Here is a 20,003-nt window from a genome sequence, read left to right as displayed (position 1 = left end):
ATGAAAGAATCAAACTTTTTTCTCTTGTTCTTGCAAAAAAATAATATGATGATGGAGGATGAGGATAAGAACATGAAAGAAAGAGAGAGAGAGTGGTTGTGTGTGTGTGTGTGTGTTTATAAAAAGACTATGATGATAAGAAAGAGAGAGAATAGAGAAAAGAAAGAGAAAGAAGTTGATTGTCTTACATGAAAAAAGTTCATTGTTATCATGTTCACTTGAAGATAATGAATGGTTAAGACAATGTTTATATTATCATTTTGATTATTTTGGGTTTCCAACACTTAACAGCAATTAGTTGAAAGTTAGTTAAAATATTATCATTCACGTCTGAATTATATTTATCATGTTTTCCTTGAACTTTCAAGATGTGAAAATTATCATGTTGAAAACAGTTCATGTTGACATGTTATCATTTCCCTTTGTTAATTGTTACGCCATTTTTTTCCCGCTCTTATTTTTGTATCTTTCTAATTGTAATCTAATTTAATTTGACATTAGAAATGAATATTCAGTTCACATCATTACCCATGGAAACAACAATCAACCTCAAGTTAACACCCTGAAAGTTGAAACAATTTGAATTAGAATAGAATCTGAATATAATTTCACCTTTGCAACTCAACTGAGTTTCTTTGAATTTTTTTTATTCTTCTTCCTTTTTTCACCATGCAAATTATCTTAAACATGGGATCGGAAACCACATAGCTATGGAGAAGAAAATTTTCCGAAGAAGAAAAAAAAATTCTGATGTAATATCATGAAAATCCCTTTGTCTCTTCTAATGGTAGAATCTACTGATTGTCATGTTGACTGTAAACAGCGGAGGAAAAAAGTTCCAACAACATTTAGAGAATTGGAATCAGTCAAGAGAAAAGTTGAGTTACTATGATTTCGAGATATTTTTCAGTTTTTTTCTATTCTTTTCCATCTTCATCATTGTCTAATCGTATCTCATGAATGAAACAATAGATGTAAACAGGAAAATAATAGAAACAAAAAGATTATGATGATAAAAGATTAATGCAAACATGATAAGGTAAAAATATCAATTGCAATGAGATTGTATCAGCATTTGCAAAGGGAATTGGGAGTAAAGCAAAAAATCAAAAATGAATTTGATTTGATTCAAAGAGATGCAAAATCAGTTCAGTTCAGTTCAGAGGTTACATTGACTTTTTCATGGAAAAATTGATGAAATAAACAAACAGAAAAACAATAGAGTCAACAAATAGATTCACAAAGATTATCGAATATTTTGTCCAAACTAATAATTCATATTAAACATGATAGAAGAAATAAGATCTTTCTCTCTCTCTCTCAATCTCGATTCTCATCTAATATTTAACAATTACACTGAACTTTTAGCCGAAATCATGTTGAATTTTCATGTCAATTTGTCGAGTGAATTTCCTTTTGTATTGTTGTTGATATTTACGATGTGATATCAACAACAACAATGGCAAAGGAAATGGAAGAAGCATTTTCCATCATCATGTTTCATTCAGAAATATTATCATGAATTCAAGAATAAAGCATCTTAAGATGAACTGCAATGGCCAAAGTAATTTGTCAATTTACAAAATCAAATTAAACGACAATAAGATTGACATTTAAGCTTAAAAGTTAAAAACAAAGTTAATCAAAGCCTTGAGATTATTACAACAAAACGAAAGGTAAGTTAAGTTAATTGTTTGCCTTTGCAAATTGAATGAAAGTTGACATTGAAAAGTTCAAATTCATCCAAGTGTCACTCGAGAAAAGTAAAAAAAGGATTCAAAGATCAACTTGGAACTCATGTAATAATAGCATCATGATTATTAGTAATATCATTAAAATTAGTTATGATTTATGTTGTTTTTTTGTTCTGTTCTTTGTTATCAACACTTATTTCACTATTTTCTTGCAAAGTATCAGCAACTTTTTCTTACTCACAATCTTAATATTATTTTTCTCAATGTCACTTCCTTTGAATCTCTAATATTTCAAAGTTGAAAGTGAAAAAAAGTTGAGCTCAAATTAATTTAATTTTCCAATGTAACTTCAATGTAGATTTTGCATTTTTCCTCACAATCTCTCTCTCTCTCTCTCTCTCTCTCTCTCTCTCTCTCTCTCTCTCTCTCTCTCGCTCTCTCTCTCTCTCGAGTTCTAGTCTTCTCCTTTGTATGTTTCGTTTTTTTCATCATCATCATTTGATATTCAAAAAAAACAATGAGAGAGACAAACACTTATTTACAGTTAGCTGAGCAACTACATTTTCCTTAGAAAAAGCTTTCATCAAGTTTTTTTCATCTTCCTTCACTATGTCTACATGAACAACAATAGTTTGCTCCCTGAATAAGGATAATATCATTTGCAAAAGACTCATGATAATATTTAGACGATGATGATTCTTGATGATGATGATGATGAATATTGAGAATATAAGTAAAAGGAGTAAAATTAAATGCAAACAAAAGCATCTTAACTTTGCTTCCTTACTCCATGTCAGATCTTCATCCGCTTGTATCAACATCATTTCTCTCTCTCTCTCTCCAATCTTATCATTTGCTTGTTTCTCTGTTGAATTTGCATTTCTGCAAAGGCCTAAGGTTTTTTTTCTTCGTCCCTTGTATGAAGTTTTCTTCTTCTTTGAAAAAATATTATTCTTCCACCTTTGCAGTATTAAAATTGAGTTATCATCATGATGCAAAGGAATAGATTGTAAACTCTGAACTTATATCAAAATGAAGTTTGCAAAAAACTAGTTGTTGATACTTTTGATTCGGTTTTCTTGCTTCAGGAGATGATTAATAAATCGTTTGCTTTTCATTTGCATTTTGAGGTTTTGTTTTCAATCTCATGGTGGATAACACAAATGCTCATCATCATCATGAATTTCATGGTGAGAGTGACAATGTAAATATGATTGGGAACAAAATAAGAGGATAAACTTGTGAGTGGAAACAAAAGTTTCTCAATGAATTGTTTTGATTACCATAAAATGAGATTCTGATAAACTCCAGGATTTCATGAAACTTGACTGTATTTCTCATTCTTTTCATGGTACAATTGTGAAAATTCAATATAATCAAGAACTTTTTCAGTTCTAAGTTCTATCAAAAAAAATAGAGTTCGAGATAAAAGTTAAGTGTAAACAAAAATTCATTTCGTAAATGATATTTAAATTATTCTTACCTGATTCGCTATTCACCAATTTCCATGAAAATTTGGGAACTTATTTGTTCAACTCGTTTATTATTATCATTTTTTTCCACTACTTTCTCATTCAGTTTCAAATAACTTTCTCTTCATCAAATTTCATGTAAATGTTTCAAATATTTGCAAAAGAATTTACAACAATTCCAACAGAATTCAATCATGAACGAATCTGAATAATTACCTTCATTCAAAATTTTCACCATCGACACAATAATAATAACAATAATCTTCTGAATCAAATTGAAACAAATAATCAACTGTTTGTCAACGATATTTGATTAAGTTGTGACAAAGTATCTCGAGTAAAAATCGATGACAACTTTTAGTCCAAAACAAAAAGTTCTGAATCGATAAGATTCATTGAGCTTCTCATGATTATTACAACTTTCTCCCCTTGCTCCTTTCTGAGCTTCTCTATTCATTGAGAATGATTTGGAAACCTAATCAGATAATTTGATATAATAAGATTGATTAACTTATTGAATCAACGTGATTCATTCTTGATGATTATCAAGTAAATAATAATTCAGATAATTTTCTGACGATAATATTGAATTATCATCATGAAAACAGTAATAGTTTTTTTCCTTTCCTTTTTCTCACCACAGATAATACTAAGAAATCTTGTTTTTTTTTGCTCACCTTTATCATCTGATACTTTTTTCTGGTTAGATAATAAATAATAATCATAATCATAACTATCTCAATGAATTTGAGCTTGAAATTTATCATGGTTAAGTTTATGTAGGCTGAAAATCACGTTGTAAATTAATATATTATCAAGCAATTGAATTATTATCAGAATTAAAGTTAATTCTCTCGCTTTGATTCAATACACTCACACAATCAAATTTAACCATAACTCATAATGTTAACCTTACGTTACGATTGTGTAAATTAGTTTCAATGGTAACAGCAAACAATTTACAATAATATCGCAATCAATTACCATGATAATCAATGTTGATTCAGTTGGAAAAGTTTGAGAATTAAAGTTTTAACCTTTATTAAAATCTGAGAAACTCTATGATAAATGATTATAAGTTAATCACGATTCTGCTAACGATTAAGAGTAGAAACAATTAACTTTCAACTTCTCAACGATTAATAAAAATGAAGATAGAAAAATAATTAAAACGAAAAGTTTAACAATTAAGTTAATCGTTGTTGATTAAATAGCTTGCAAGTCAAATCGGTAGTTCAACAAACCTGATGATGGAGATGATTGTCTCTCTCTCTCTCTCTCTCTCTCTCCTTTTCAACAATGAGAAAGGAAGATGATAACCTTCTGAAAACAATGGAAGGTGATGAAAGTGATTCAATGAAATGATGAATCCAGAAATAGATGATGAAGATGATAATGTAAAGAGATAAAGATGTAAATTCGAGGAGAGATTTTATCTTTGTCTTATCTTATCGATGAATTTCACAATAAGAAAACATTGTTTTTCTTAAACAATCTGAATCACACATGGAACCGGATACGGAAATAAAGACAGATGCTTGATAAACAATAGAAGAAAGAGGGAGAAAAGTTCTAACCGGAAATCGGAAGTAACGAGGAGAAAAAAGCTAAAAGTTGGGTGACCAATGGTGGACAGATTGATGAGATTATTGATACAATGGTGTTGGTACTTCTGGTATCAAATGCAAGTGGTTACTTTGCACATGGGATTGTGAATGTTTATTCAGGGAAATCTGAATCTTGAATTAGGAATTGTAATCATATTATAAAACAAATAGTTTTCCTATGAATGGATTCTGATGATGGAGATAAAGTTTCCCATTTTCACACAATAAAACCAAAAGTAAGCAAATCGCTTTGACTTAAACCTTCAATCATTTGATTAACTTTATCTTCATCACTTATCATCTTTCATCTTCTCTCTCTCTCTATCATAACCACCCACTAAATAATAACAATGATGATGATAATCTAACGTAGGATTCATTGATTTTCATCAACATATTCCTAAGATTAAATGTTACAATAACTTATCGTATCTCCAATCAACCTGAACAATTTCATCAATCCCTATCAACTTAAAGGGGTCAATCTTATCTTCACCTTATAATCTCACACTCATGATAATAATCAAGCCTCCTCACTTTCTATCCCTTGTCCACCCACAACTGACCTTATCCTCTCTCTCTCTCTCTCTCTCTCTCTCTCTCTCTCACTAATAACTGATTCACTCTTATTATTAAAGCTCCAATTTTCCATGGTAACTAACCTCAATCTCTTATAACACTTTTCTCTTGAAACTTTTCCTTTATTAAGAAAACTCAACTTTCCAAGTTTATCTTTTCGATTTTCTCTTTTCACCTTCTCATCTCTCATGATTCTGATTCTCTGTGTTAACTGTTTAAATAACGAAATCACCATTATCATGGTTAAAGTTATAAAAAGCCAAGTGGACATTTTCCCATGTGAATTGACCATTAACTTATATAAGATATTTACTAACAGTAATTTTATTGAGACCTTATTTCATCTTTATTGCTTCTTGACCAGAAGCAGTTTGATATTTATCCCTTTATCCAATATCACATTTCATCCTCATCCTCATCCATACAAATATCAGAGACTTTTTTATATTGAAAAAAGTAACAATCTATTTGCAATAACATTATAAAAAAATCGTCACATGAAAACATGAACAGAAACCACAACATGATAATCGCGCCGATAATCAAAACTGATTATATCTTCCTGAATTGGATCAACAATTAGCTGGTTAACTATATTTCCAACAATTAAAGTGATAAAATTAATCTCCAGCATTGGTGTTGGTTAATTTGCTTGTTGGGTGAAAATGTCAATAGTAATTTTTTTCCTTCTCCATCCGAATAACAATTAAAGTTAATTCATAGTATTTACTCATTAATGGAATTAAATTAAACATAGAAAACTTTTTTTTTCTTCTTCTTCTAAAGACTTATTATTATTATTATTATTTACAAGGGAAAGGAAAATGCCTCAGGTTATTTTATCTTATCATTCACATGCATAATGATGGTGATAATAGTAACTGAATCAATGAACTTTCTAGTTATCAATGGGAGAATCAGATTCATCATCATGATGGAAAGTGAATCAAGAATATGAATAAAGTTGATCGATAAACATTATCATGTTTGGATAACAGTTTTCATCTTTTAATAAGCATTTTAATCAGAGAGAGAGAGAGAGAGAGGGGAATTATGTAGAGTGGATATTGAAGAGTGGGTCTATCATCTTGTATGTGTGATGATTATTAAGATGTAAAGATAATTAACTAGAACTTTGTCTTCTATTTGTACTTTGAATTAACATTAAATAAATAGAACAACTTGTATATTTAATTACATTGAGAGAGTTGATGCTCATCATGATGATATAGTTGTTCAATTAGTTGCTAGTCAAATAAGTATTACAATGATTATCCTCATCATTGAGAGAGAATTGGAAAAAAATATATTTATGTAAGTAGATACCGGTTGAGGATGATCAGGTGAAGGAGATGGAGAAAAAATCACCAAATTAAAATGATTATTATTGTTACTTGGTGATGAAAAAAAGTTCCAAGATCAGGATAACTTGGAACTTTTTCATTTCTCTCTAACTGTTTCTCCCCTGGATCTTTATATACTTATACTTTAAGGGTTATCATCAGTTTCTGATTGTTTATAAATATAACTAATGATAAGATGAATTGAATTGTCATCTTCTTTTTATCTTGTCTTTGTTTTTACTCTTAGTTATCATCGTGATAGGTAAAGGATTTTATTTCTTGTGTAATGAGGCAAGAAGATGAAGTGAGAAAGATGAAGACAAAGGGAAGATAATGTTTCTTTTTTCCTCTATCCTAATGATACTCTTTTTTGTATCTCTCTCTCGTTGTTGTTTTAATTTTGTGGTGGGAAGAGGAGGTGATGAAGGCGGAGTGGGTGGGATGAAGTTGAGAGTTGAATATAAGTTGAAAACAAATGATTGTGATGATGATGATGGTAAATGGGAGGAAGAGAAGTGAAAACAATCTCAGTGTTTTGATACAAATTGATGATATTGAGATGATTTTCTTAAGGAATCATCATGAATGTTATATAACCTTTATGGTGAAAATAGGAAGGATAAACATTGGAGTTGAGTTTTTATTTTTCCCTTTTGAATATTGAATTGGATTCCTTGTTACGATTGATGAAAGTGATACAATTTCTTTCTCATTCTTTTCAGGGTGAAAGTTATTTTTATCTATCATGTTGTTGAGAAAAAGAAGAAAAAATGGAAATATAAAAAGGTGAAAGAAAAGATGATCTGTCATCAATAGAAAATTCAACTTGATGAACAATCATGAGACTCTCAGAACTATTCTCTGTTATTATTATTAATTCCTTATTCTTTCTGATTCCATGAATTCTAAGCAATGATAATATTGACAAAATGTGATTATCTTGCAACTGATTATCTCTCAAAATTGAATTCCATCCTCATCTTCATAACTTCATCTTCCATTATTCATCCATAGGAGATGAGAGAGAATCTTTTTTTTTCATTATTAATCTTGATTTCTAATCATCATCATCTCAAAGACAAACTTTAATCTTAAACGACAAAAAAAAATGTTGACAAAATATCAACACTTTGAGTGATTATCCTTGTGATTGTTAACTCAAGCTGAATACAATCAGATGATTTAATCAATCAACAATGAAAGTTGATAATCGATACACCAATTGATTATGATAATCAATACAATTTCAAGATGAAACAATCAACCAGCAAATGCAACAATTGAATAAAATTGAGTAGCAATGATTTTAATACAAAAAGATGATCAATATTACAGTTTCAATAACGATTACACAATTAATACAAATCAAGTGAAGCTCAAATTGTTACAATGAACTTGATTAACTGCTTAACTGTGTTGGAAAAAGTTAATTGTTGGAGATGTATAAAAATAAATTATCCACCAATTAACGTGATTAATTTTAACCATTGATTTATTTTTCATCTCATGTTTCACTTTTTCAAATGATTAACGTGATTTCCTATGAGCAATTTAAATGTTTGCCATGAGACAATCACTTAACTTTTAATTTTGATTAATGATTTCGCCTAAAAATAAAATCATCGTTGAGTTTTTTGTTCCTATTCAACTGATATTCAAGTTACTGGACAATTTTGTTAGCATCCTCATCACTTTTCACATCAATGGAAATGACATTGAAAGATAATATTAACTTTAAAAGCTCAGTGATGAATTTATCAATTGCTTATTATAATTAACGCTCTCTGATTTTCCTTGTGATTAATTAACTCAATTTTTCAATTGATTTAACTAATACCTAACAATTTATAAATTTCATTCATTTCTCACTGAAACAAATGATAATAAAAAGTAATATATTGTTAATAATTGAGTACAATCAACGATTCGTGATTAAAGTGAAAGGTTAAATTAATCAGAATTACAATTAAGCTTGAAAATCAATTGAATTGTGAAGAGAGAGAGAAAATTATTTAATCATTTCAAGTGTAATGGTCACAATTAAAAAGTTAATCAAGATTGTCAATCAATTTGGATCAAGTTGATTACTTCACTCCACCCAGAAATGATAATATTAATCTAACTATTTATGTAACAATTAGATTTGATTGTTGTTGATTTATCATAATCTTAATATGTCAGGTTAAGGTCAAGTTGATTTTACTTGGACTTATACAATTGTATTATTTATCAAAGTGAAAACCAATTAACAATCAAATCTAATTGAAATCTAATTGTTGAAGGTTTTACCTTTTATCACAACAATATAACAATTTGGATAAGAGAGATTGAGAAAAAAAAATCTAATCATATTTTCACAATCAAAAATTGATTGTTAATCAAGATGTAATCAACCAACTCTAAGGTTGCTGGTGGAAATATAATAATCAATCTGATTGAATTGTATCACTAATAAGAATCAACTGTAATTAAGTAACTGTAATAATCAAGAGAAAATGTCACCGGTATTATTAAAACTCATTGAACCTTAAAACAAGATTAACAATTATCCCAATTAATTTGACTTTAATTTGATGATATTGTATCGCACTGATCATCCTCATCATCAAAATGACACAATATATGATGTAGGAGGATATGGAGGAGGAGGATAAATGATGAGGATGATTAAACAATGAATCCTGAAACTCACAATGATAAAAAATCAATGTAAGTAAATGATGAAGTAAAAAAAAAATCCAACATCAACAAGGGAACATGATAACATCCGGGTAATTTGGTACCATTATGATTGGAAACAATTAACTAATTGCTTTGATTACTGATAATTGACGGGGGTGGAAATAGATTCAATTAAGACACTTACCCAATACGAAACCATCTTTGGCCCATTGGACGGCACCGGCTTGATTTCCTACTTGGCATTGGAGCGATATTGAAGAGCCTTCGATAACCTCGACATTGGATCGAGGTCGAACACGAAAATATTGTTGATGATGATGTGAGTTTGATGATGATGATGCTACAATAGAAAAGAACAAAAAAAAGAAAGAGAAGATTAGATTTTTTTCTTTTTTCTTTTATTATCTCTCAATCTATTAATTTTATTCTTCACTGGTTACATGGAAAATTATTTTCTCTCTATTATCATTATTACCCTGAAATGTAAAGTAATTAATTTGATGAGCTGAATGTTGATATTTCTGTTCATCTTTTTATCCGCATCTCTCATCCATCAGTATCTTTTGTGTGTGTGTTTTCAGTAACTTATTTGTTAGAGTGAATTTTTTCTCTCCCTCTCCTTATCTTCCGCATCCTTTTTTGTTCATTATTTCAACAGATATGTTTCAGTGATGATAACAACAAAGACCATGATAATGATGAGGATGATATTGTTTGGTTGTCATGGTGAAATTATGTAACATATGGTTGACACGCAAAGTCATGAGAAGAAGGAGAAAGTGAGAGAGAAAAAGTTCTGTACATGAATTGGAGTGATAATTTCAAAATGAGTTGAATAGAAAGAGATGAAGATGAGGATGAGGATGAGGATAAAAGTATCAAAGGTAAAGTGAAAACAGAAACAGTTTCTCTCTCTCTCTCTCTCTCTCAGGAGACAGATGAAAGTGAAGGTGATTGCGAAGAGGAAAACAATTTATTTCGAAAAAAAAGTTCTGTTAGAACTTTTTTTCACTTTTTCTCTCTCACTCTTTTCCATCAACAATCAGCTATCAATGTATCATGTTAATAATGATCATCATGAAGATGATGTATGCGATTCTCAGGATGTTAACCGAACAAAATTTGATGCAACTTTTTTTCTGGTTTAATCTTTTTCTTTGATACCTGAAACTTTTATTTCTTACTCTTATTCCTCATGATACTTGTGTGAATGAATTGTTTATTCATGGTGGAGCTTGTAAAGGTTTTTTTGCCTCAGAAATTGAGGTTCAACCAGAATCAGCTCATCATCATCATGAAGTCAACATGAAACTGAAGGCGAAAAAAATCAACATCATCTTTTTTTCTCTTCACTCAAAAGAATCAAAATTGATTCAATTTTTTCATCTTCTTTTACCATGTTATCAGTATTTCATGTCTCTTATCCTGAAAGCTCTGAGAATTGAGAATTTGAATGTTTCCATGATAACCGGAACCAAATATTTACTTTCCTCATGTCAAAATAAATCAAATTTTTCAGTTCTCTGAAAGAAACATGATAAAAGAAAATGATGAAAGTAAAACACGTTCAAAGTATAATCAGTTATTCGTGAAATCAAATATCGATATCAGCATGATTACCATGATATCAATGAGGATCAAGAAAGAGAGAGAGAGAGAGGAAACTACTGAAACTCAATTTACCTTTCAGATTAATCGAGCTTTAAATTTGAATCAATCAGTGAATTGAGACTAAATCATGAAATGAAACATCAATCAAAACATTTTAATTGAATAACAATTGGGATAGTTGAGATAAGTTCTGATAACTTGAGCATTTTCAGCGGGTTGAAATGTTTAATACTTTTGTTTTGTTGATTAAAGTTAAATGACAAATGATATTCAATTATCTGCAACTGTTGACAATTGACCAAAAGTGCAACTGACCAACACACTTGAAATTAAGCTAATAGTCATGACCATAATAATAATAATAATTCAACTTGAAATCAACTTGAAATTGGCTAAATAAATAATAAGAAAGTGAAGGTTACCCTGTAAGAAGGATAAAAGGGAGAGATACACTTTCTGCATATAAGAGGTTCCCTTTTATTCAGAAACAATTGGGTCAAGTAGGTAAAAGTTTGAGAAGAAAGAGAAACCGAAAGAGAGACAGAATTTAATAAAGAGAAAAGTTTTTCAGTCATGGGAGAGAAGATGGAGAAACTCAAAGATATTAAGAACTTTTTTGTTTCCTTTTGCTGGAGAAGAGGAAAACAAAAAAAAGTAATGAAAAAAAAGAGTTGAACTGAGAGATTTTGATGATTTGTGTTGATTTTTGGTTCCATTCATTTGCAACTCAAGTCTTATTGCAGAAAAGAAGCTGAAACTTCATGGTGAATTGAAATACACATTGAATATGCAAGAAATGCTAAGGTAAATGTTACGAACTAATAATTCACCCAATTGAAAAGGTGTAAAGAATGCAAAAGTATATCAACATTGAGAAAAACATGCAAATGGATTTGCAATGTTTTCTTTTCGTTTTTTTTTCTGTTCGTTGACTTGTTTATGTGAATTTACATTGAAAGTATTATGATGATCAACAAGAAAAGAAGCAGAAAAAAATAATGACCCAGTAAACGAGTGAGTTTATGTTGGAAAACCATTAAACTGACCATTGGAATCACTTAATCTTGGTCATAAAATGTCAACATTATTATGATAATCCATGATGACGATAATGATGAAGATGCTACTGAACTTTTGGGCTAATTTGATGGACACGAAGTAACAGTTTTATTTCATTATTCTCATCATCATGTAATCAAATGATTGTTACAAATTATTTTCTTGTAATTAACTGTCATCATGGTGACAGGATCTCTTTTTTTACCTGGTACATCAAGATACCATTTGAATAACATTTACATTGGTCAATCTTTTTTGCAAATACAAATCAAGTCCGAGTGTAAACAACTAACTGACCATTAGATGGGAAAAGTGACCATTCGATCAACAAAAATTCGGAGATGTCAAGGTAACTTTCAGGTGAGAATTTGATAAATTCAAATTCGAATTTTCAAAAAAAAAATCTTATCGTCTTTGGATTTAAACTGATAATCTCAAGGCTTGAGAGTCATTACTTTTGGCTTAACAATTTAGTAAATGATTAACACTTAATTACGTTGATTAATGAGCAGTGAAAAATGATTGTTATTGTAAATTAGCTTGTTGATCAATAATTAATCCTCTTTGATTGTTTACAGTCCTCTTGATTGTTTGGTTGATGAGATTAACCAAAAGTTAAAGTAAAATTTTTGATTGAAAACAAGTTGATTTAATTGTTATCGTAATCAATTTGATTGATTAGTTGAAAACATTCATTTGCAATTTGATATTTCCTATTTGGGTATGTAAACGATTAACTAGGTTGTTAATCACTGTCAAAATCAATGATTACAATTAACGAGAAATTGAAAATTAACTGACTAACTTAAAAAGGAAATACAATTAAAACAAATTGAAAATTAATTAACTGAAACTTGTTATGTCAATGATTTAATTTGGTAAAGTTAAATTGTCAACTATTATTAGCAATTTAGTTTGATATTAAAGTGAATACAATTGTAATTTAATGGGTTAATTTAAATTGTGATACAACTTGAAAATGATGATGATTAGTTAAAATTTAATGATAGTTAACCAATTGAAGAGACATTGATGATCACATTTAGTTAAGTTATTAGTTAGTTAATCATGATGATGTTTATTATTATTATTTCCGTGAATACAACTCAATAGATGAATTCAAGTAGATCATCATCATAATTAATATGATAATTTGGTTAATAAATAGCAAGATAATATAAATAATATTTAGGTAAACATAATAAATATTTACTTGTTAGGGTTGGTGCTTTTTTTTGTACTCAGATTCTGTATTCTGAATAGATTCTGAGTTCATTCCCTGCATCATCATCATGTAACATCAAGTTATTTCATCTTCTTGCTTATTGCACATTGAATGATGTTATTATTTAACCGTAAGGATGAGGCTTAATTGCTATCGATATTTACTGAATACTTTATCCTACTGAAGCTTCAACAAACTGTTTATTTCAGAGAGAGAGAGAGAGAGAGAGAGCAGGGTGGAAGGAGGAAAGTTCAGACTGAGGAACTGAATAAGAAATTGGGAACAGTGTAAATAAGAAGAGTACTTGAACATGATGATGAAGAAGATGGAGGAATAAAGATACACCAAAGTGATCTATGGGTTTACTAATAGAGTGAAAGAGGGAGAGATGAGGATGATGATGAAAAAGGGGAGAGTTGGGTGGTGAATGGGATGGAGATGAAATTCTGAGACTTGTTTTCCATGGCAAAAAAATGGGTTTTGATGATAAGGAATAAAAAAAGATAAACTCATTGATCGCTTTTCTTTTGGCTCATATTGTACACATGGAGAGAGTCTCATGATTAAGATGATAATTCTGGGAACTCAACTTTATCATGGAGCTTTTTTCTTGCTCAGTGAAACAATCCAATAAATTGCAATATATTAAGTTGAAATTAATTTTTTCACTTGCAAACAGAATCAAAAGTTTAAATGAAATAAAAAAAATAATCATCATTATTGGAACGAGTTGAGAGACGATTTTTTTATGGTTAACCAACGAAATCGATTCTTTTTCTTAGATCAAATGACTCGTTCAGTGTTATTGTTATCATCATCATTATCATCATGAAAAATATCATCATCTCTCTCACTGAATTGATGAAACTAATAGAAATGAAAGAGTAAGAGAAAAAAAAGTAATAATGTTGAAATAAGGAAGAAAATATCAGACACTTGGAGGGATAGAAAGTTGTATTCGAATACAATAAAAAAGAAGCGAAATAAGAAAGAGAAAAACAAATAGAATCAACTAAAGTTCTGTGATTTTCATCAACATCTTCAGTCAATTACGATTCCAATATGTAATCAATAAAGTTTCATCTTCATTCTCATCCTCATATTCATCCTCATCTTCATCAACTCACCTCTGGCCAGAAAAAAGTTTTTTCCTACTCTCAGTTAGTTGGAACCAGAATTCTGGTATGAAACTAATAATTTTCAATGAATTTTTCAGCTCATTAACCTTCCTGTTAATTTCACCTAATCTTGAAAATTCATCACAATTTAACCTCAATTAAATTAATATCTCATAATAATAATTTATAAATCACCAGTATGATTAGTTTGTCAAGACAATTTAAAATTTTTCTCCTTTTAATTAATAATCAGATAATAAGCTTAATCTCAATTAAAGTAATACCTTTAATGTTATTTAAACTTTCATGACAATTAAGTAATTGTCATTATGAAAGTTAATTGTTATCATCATTCTAATCGCTATCAAATTAATTGTAAGAGACAGAAAATTTTGCCAATTGTAACTCTATTGTCTTTGTCTTTCAAAGTTCTGGTTTCACTTGATGAAATTATATCAACATGATAAGGATGATGAATAAGTGAGAGAGTAAAACAAAAACAGAATCATGTTAACAATTTAAATGTTGAGTTAATTATTGTGTTAATTGTTTGAATTACTTTTACTGTATTAAAACCTTTTGTTTAATCTTAACAAATTTGTTGTTTTCTGTATTGATTATATTTGCATTTATCTTGATTACATTGATTGCAAACAATCAACAACAAACATTTCATCATCATCATCAAGATTAGATGAGATTTAGTATTCAGGGAAGCGTGAAGTTAATTGTTACTTGCTAATTGTGATTGTGGTTTCTGTTTTTTCTGGAATAACGGTAAATGATAATTTTATTCATGGTTAAGGTCTATGGGGTAGATGAGTGAAATTTTCACTCTATGAGAGTCAACTATGTTTACAGTTGATGAAGATGATGATTAGAAAGGCAAAGAAGTAGGAAGATAATGGTGAAGATGAGGAAGATGATGATGATGATCGCACTAGTCGAAGGCATTTTTGTCTAAATTAAGGTTAAATTAGTTGATGTTTTATGGGATTGAAGCTATTTCACAATTGGATGCACATGAGTTCATCTCTTACGCTCATATCCTTAAAGAGCGGCTTCATCAACGCGCCATCATCATCATCATCATCATCTTCTTCTTCTTCTTCTTATTCTATCATCATTTTGTAATCTTCTTATTCAATGTTACCAAAATGATGCGAAAGAAAAAATCATTTTCACTTTTCAAATGTTCTCCTTTCAGTGTCAAATGATGAGGATGGAGATAAAATGTTATCTCTTCCTCTTGATAATCTTTCAGCCATCATGTTGTTGTTCATATTATTATTAGAACAATAAGTTATCACTTTCAGATCTTTTTTTGGATCTTTTCATGGAAAATACCACCCAAAGTTCATCGAGAAAGTGAGGGAGAGAAAGAGAGATAATTCTTTTAGCATCATCATCATTATCATTGAGAAAGTTCATTAATGATTTTATCCATTTAATTTTCTTTTCAATTGATATTAACCTCATGAGAATAATAATTTAAATTGATAACAATAATTTTCTCAGTTAGAAATTATCAAAGGAAATTAATACATTTTCTACAGACAAAATGATGATAAAATTTTTTATCCACAATTCATGATGATACCTTTGGAATCAATTTTTATTTTATCAAGTCCAAACTCTATTAATATTGAACAATAATAGTTTCTTGATAATTGACCAAAAGTGACTGACCATTTTCAGGAATAAGCAAAAAACAAGTCAATAGAAAAGCTCAAGGTCTACAAAGTAGTCATAGTAATAAGGTAAATGACCAAGGGTCAAGTGTAACAAGATTGATGGTCAGTGAATGCTAAGAAAGAGGATGATGGTCAATCTTAAATTTAGGACAAAATAACCATAAAAATAGAGCCAATCTTAAAGTAAATAACTGTTACCTTTTTAAAAGGTAAACTACTAATAGTATTTAAGGTTGACCAACTCTCTGTCTCTGTCTCTCTCTTTCTTTCTCTAACAATTTTCCTCCTACTGACCATTGGTCAACATTATGATGATTCCTCTTTTGTAATGGGTCAATAAGAAGAGAAGAGGAAAAAAAAGACAGATAATTCACATTCCATAGATATTATCTTTTTCTTTTTCAAAGATAAGATTAGAATGCAAATTGATTGAATATGATGAGAACCACGTCATCCTCATCCTCATGTACATGATGTTCATGATATTTATCTACTCTTTTGGAAATGATATTGAATAATTGGAACCAAGAATTCAGAATAATCTTGTGATTAATTCACTATTTCCCTAGGAGAAGAGCCTTTAAGGGTTTCAAATGGGTGTTGACAGAATTCAAGTTTAACTAAACAATTAATCTGAACTTTTTCCCATTTTTCTCCATTGTATCATCACCATTCTCATCTTCATCCTCATCATGCTCATCTTCATTTTACTTCAATTTAATAGCAACAACTTCACTCACTCGGAATTGATAAATTCTGGATTGAACCATGAAAAACGATGAAGGAATAAAAAAAATAAATTCCACCTCATATCAAGAGCTTGTTTCAAATCAATATCTCACTCTTGATATATTTCATCAGATAAAATTAGATGACTGTAAATGATGATAATAAGAGAGGATAATGATGATAATGATGACTGATAATAATCAGGTGAAGTAAAAAATTCCATTTATAAAAGAGAATCTTTTTTTTCTCTTTTCTTTAAATTCTGTTCAAAAAATGATTACAATAAAGTTTTCATGAGTAGACTTTGAATATGATGATGATGATAGGAAGCGATGAGGAAGATGAGAATAAATTGTTAGAGAGATAAGGATGCGAATGATGAACATGATGATGAGCATGATGATAATGATGAATAATATTTTTCTTCAAGAGTAAAAGCGGAAAAAGAAATGAAAGAATCTCCATCCTCATCTTCATCAAGAAAAAAGGGAAAAGGGAAAAGTTCATCTTAATCATATTCATAATATTCATGATGATGAAAATTATCCTCTTTTCTCATGTTAGGATGTATATATCAGCTTACGATTTGGAATTCTATGAATCCGTTCAATTATCTACATGATACCAATGGTTTTTCAGAATGAGATGATTCCTCATCAGGGTAAACCATGGAAATCTCTGAATAAAACAAGAATCCAAAATGCTGAGAAATCTCAACATTGAGTTAACTGTTTCCCTTTATCCCTCTTTTCATACCTGAATAGATAAATATACAAAGTTATTCAGGTAAGAATCGGAATTATCTTGTAAGTCATCATCATCTTCATCTTCATCTAAATCTTCATGTTGATCCAAAAGTGAAATAATAGGAACACGAAGAAAATATTATTATTACTCTTATTATGATTACAATTTTATTCCTCACCATGAAAATGAATCTGAACCAGCTATCAACATGTAGAATCGACATTTTTTTAATGTCCATCATCATCATCATTTACTTTAAGATTGAAAATGTTTCAGATTTAAATCAGTTCCAAGTTCATGTGAGAGAAAGGATAAGAAAAAAGAACGAGTAAAATTTAAATCACTTTTCCTACTTTTTTCTTATTCTTTGCATTAATCTAATCTATTCTGAGCTCTGAACTTTTACCTTAAAACTTTATCGTAATTTAAAATTTAAATTACCATTTTGTTCAGTACAATGAGGAAGATAAAATAATGAATTTTTTTCTTCAGGTAAATATCATGGATTTGAGAAAATGATCATCATATGCAAAGAATTGCGAAATTTTAACCTCTCTAATCTCATCTTAGATCCAAACTGAGCACTGAGATTAAAATATCTCGGTGAAGTTACCATGTTGAAATCCATTTGAAAATCTGATTTCATTTTCCAACTGAGAGAGAGAAAGAGAGAGAGAGTTGATATATTATGTATAACATTAATGGTGAAATATTCAAAAAAAGTTCATGATAATTCAGTGCTGTGTATTCAGATGAAATTGAATTGATGCCTTAAAATAGTAACCGAATCACATGGTGAAAATGAAATCATCATGTTGGAACAATTTTCATAATAATTTCATAATCTAACTGAGTAAATATCATTCATGAAGCCTCATAGGTTGAAAATGATACTATTCATTTCAACCTGGAAATCAAAGTTCAGGGGAGGAAAATGAGATGATATTAATTCAGCAAAAAGGAAGTGAAAAAAGATTCAGGTCAACACATGATAATATATTTCATGATTCAGATAAAATAAGAATGATAATTTCTCGGTTCATCTTTGAGCTTATTGGTAGAGTTTCAATGATAAGTGGACAGTTATTTTTTTTTCTTGTTCATGATAAAAACAAAAGGAAGATAAAAACTACTGATGATGAAGATAAAAAGGGAGTCAAAATGATCGAGAGAGAGAAAGAGTTGATTGATGAGCCTTAAGGTGTCAACCTTTTGTTACTTTTCCCTCGGTGGAATATAATTCTTATTCTCAAGCTCAAACTTTTCGCTGATATAATACTCACAGAATTTACTGGAAAATCAGAGCAAAAATATTATCCATCTCATTTTTATCTTCTCTCACTTATCATCTTCATCATTTTTTTCTCTAACAATCAAAGTCTCTTTTAGTTCTAACGGTCAAGTTATCTTCATCAACGATTTTGCCTCTTCCTCAAAGAGAAAGTGAGAGAAAACAAAAAGAAATCTAGTCACTGAATTATCCATCGATTCTCATGAACATCGTTTCAGGGGAAGATGGAAAAAAGGAGAGAGAGAGAGAGTTCGAACATTTATCTCCCATGGTAACAGATATAAATATAATTCTTGGACAGCGATAAATTGTATCAATAAGAAGATGAAAAATATAACATCGATTAATCGTTTTCTATGGTAAAGATATTACATTGTGTTAACTTACTTTTCTCTCTTCATCTTCAACATTGTTTTTCTTTTACTTTTGTTTTCATTCTTAAAGAACGATAATGAAGATAGAAGAAGAGAAAATGATGATAAAAGTAATAATGATGGCGATACCGAAAGATAAAGATGAAGATGATGAGGTGAATGATTAGCTGTCTATGGAAGATAAACTTGGCGAAGGGAAAGAAATTAGAGAAGAAGAGAAAAGTATTCGAATCATTGATGCATTACTCTTCATTTCTTTTTCACAAATGAACATTATCTTCTAATTGGTAAGAAGACAATGATTCGAGATGAGGATGAAGATCAAGATGAAAAGTGAGAGAGAGAGAGAGTAAAACGTGATGCAACGAAATGTAATGAAAAAGATGAGGATGAGAAGGCGATCTCGCCATAAGTTAATTGGTAATCAAACTCCAATCTCATGAGAGTTTCATCTATTTTTTTTCTAATACGAAAGTATATATACTAAGACTCCTACAGAACAATAATGATTAAGTTAAGATTATTTTTACTATGAGAATCGGTGGAAACAAATAGTTAGAGGTGGGAGTAGGTCCAAGAGAGAGAGGAAGAGATTTCTCATTTTCTCCCTGCGATTTTTTATCATCTCTTTGCCTTAACAAATTCTCTCACATTGTGAGTAATAAATCTGATAAAATTAGTTTTCCATCATGAAGATAGTTGGAGACTCGAACAAAAAAATCAATGATTAACTCGTAATATAATTGTGATTGAGATTTGTCAATGTTTTCATGTTTAT

At 29.6% G+C, this 20,003-nt stretch overlaps 1 protein-coding gene across 2 annotated transcripts in view; it reads right to left on the bottom strand.

Annotated features, from left to right (window-relative positions):
* LOC128385782 (nephrin-like) overlaps nucleotides 1-20,003 on the bottom strand; it is a 74,281-nt gene that overhangs the window by 27,651 nt on the left and 26,627 nt on the right. For both annotated transcript variants that reach the window (XM_053344696.1, XM_053344697.1), the window contains exon 2: nucleotides 9,562-9,717. In XM_053344696.1, the coding sequence (XP_053200671.1) occupies nucleotides 9,562-9,717 (156 nt within the window). The remainder of the gene's footprint in view (nucleotides 1-9,561; nucleotides 9,718-20,003) is intronic.

This window comes from Panonychus citri, unplaced genomic scaffold, assembly GCF_014898815.1.
Source record: "Panonychus citri isolate SS breed McGregor unplaced genomic scaffold, ASM1489881v1 Contig00050, whole genome shotgun sequence".
In the NCBI taxonomy this organism is placed as follows: domain Eukaryota; kingdom Metazoa; phylum Arthropoda; class Arachnida; order Trombidiformes; family Tetranychidae; genus Panonychus; species Panonychus citri.
This window is presented reverse-complemented; position numbering and strand designations above follow the sequence as displayed.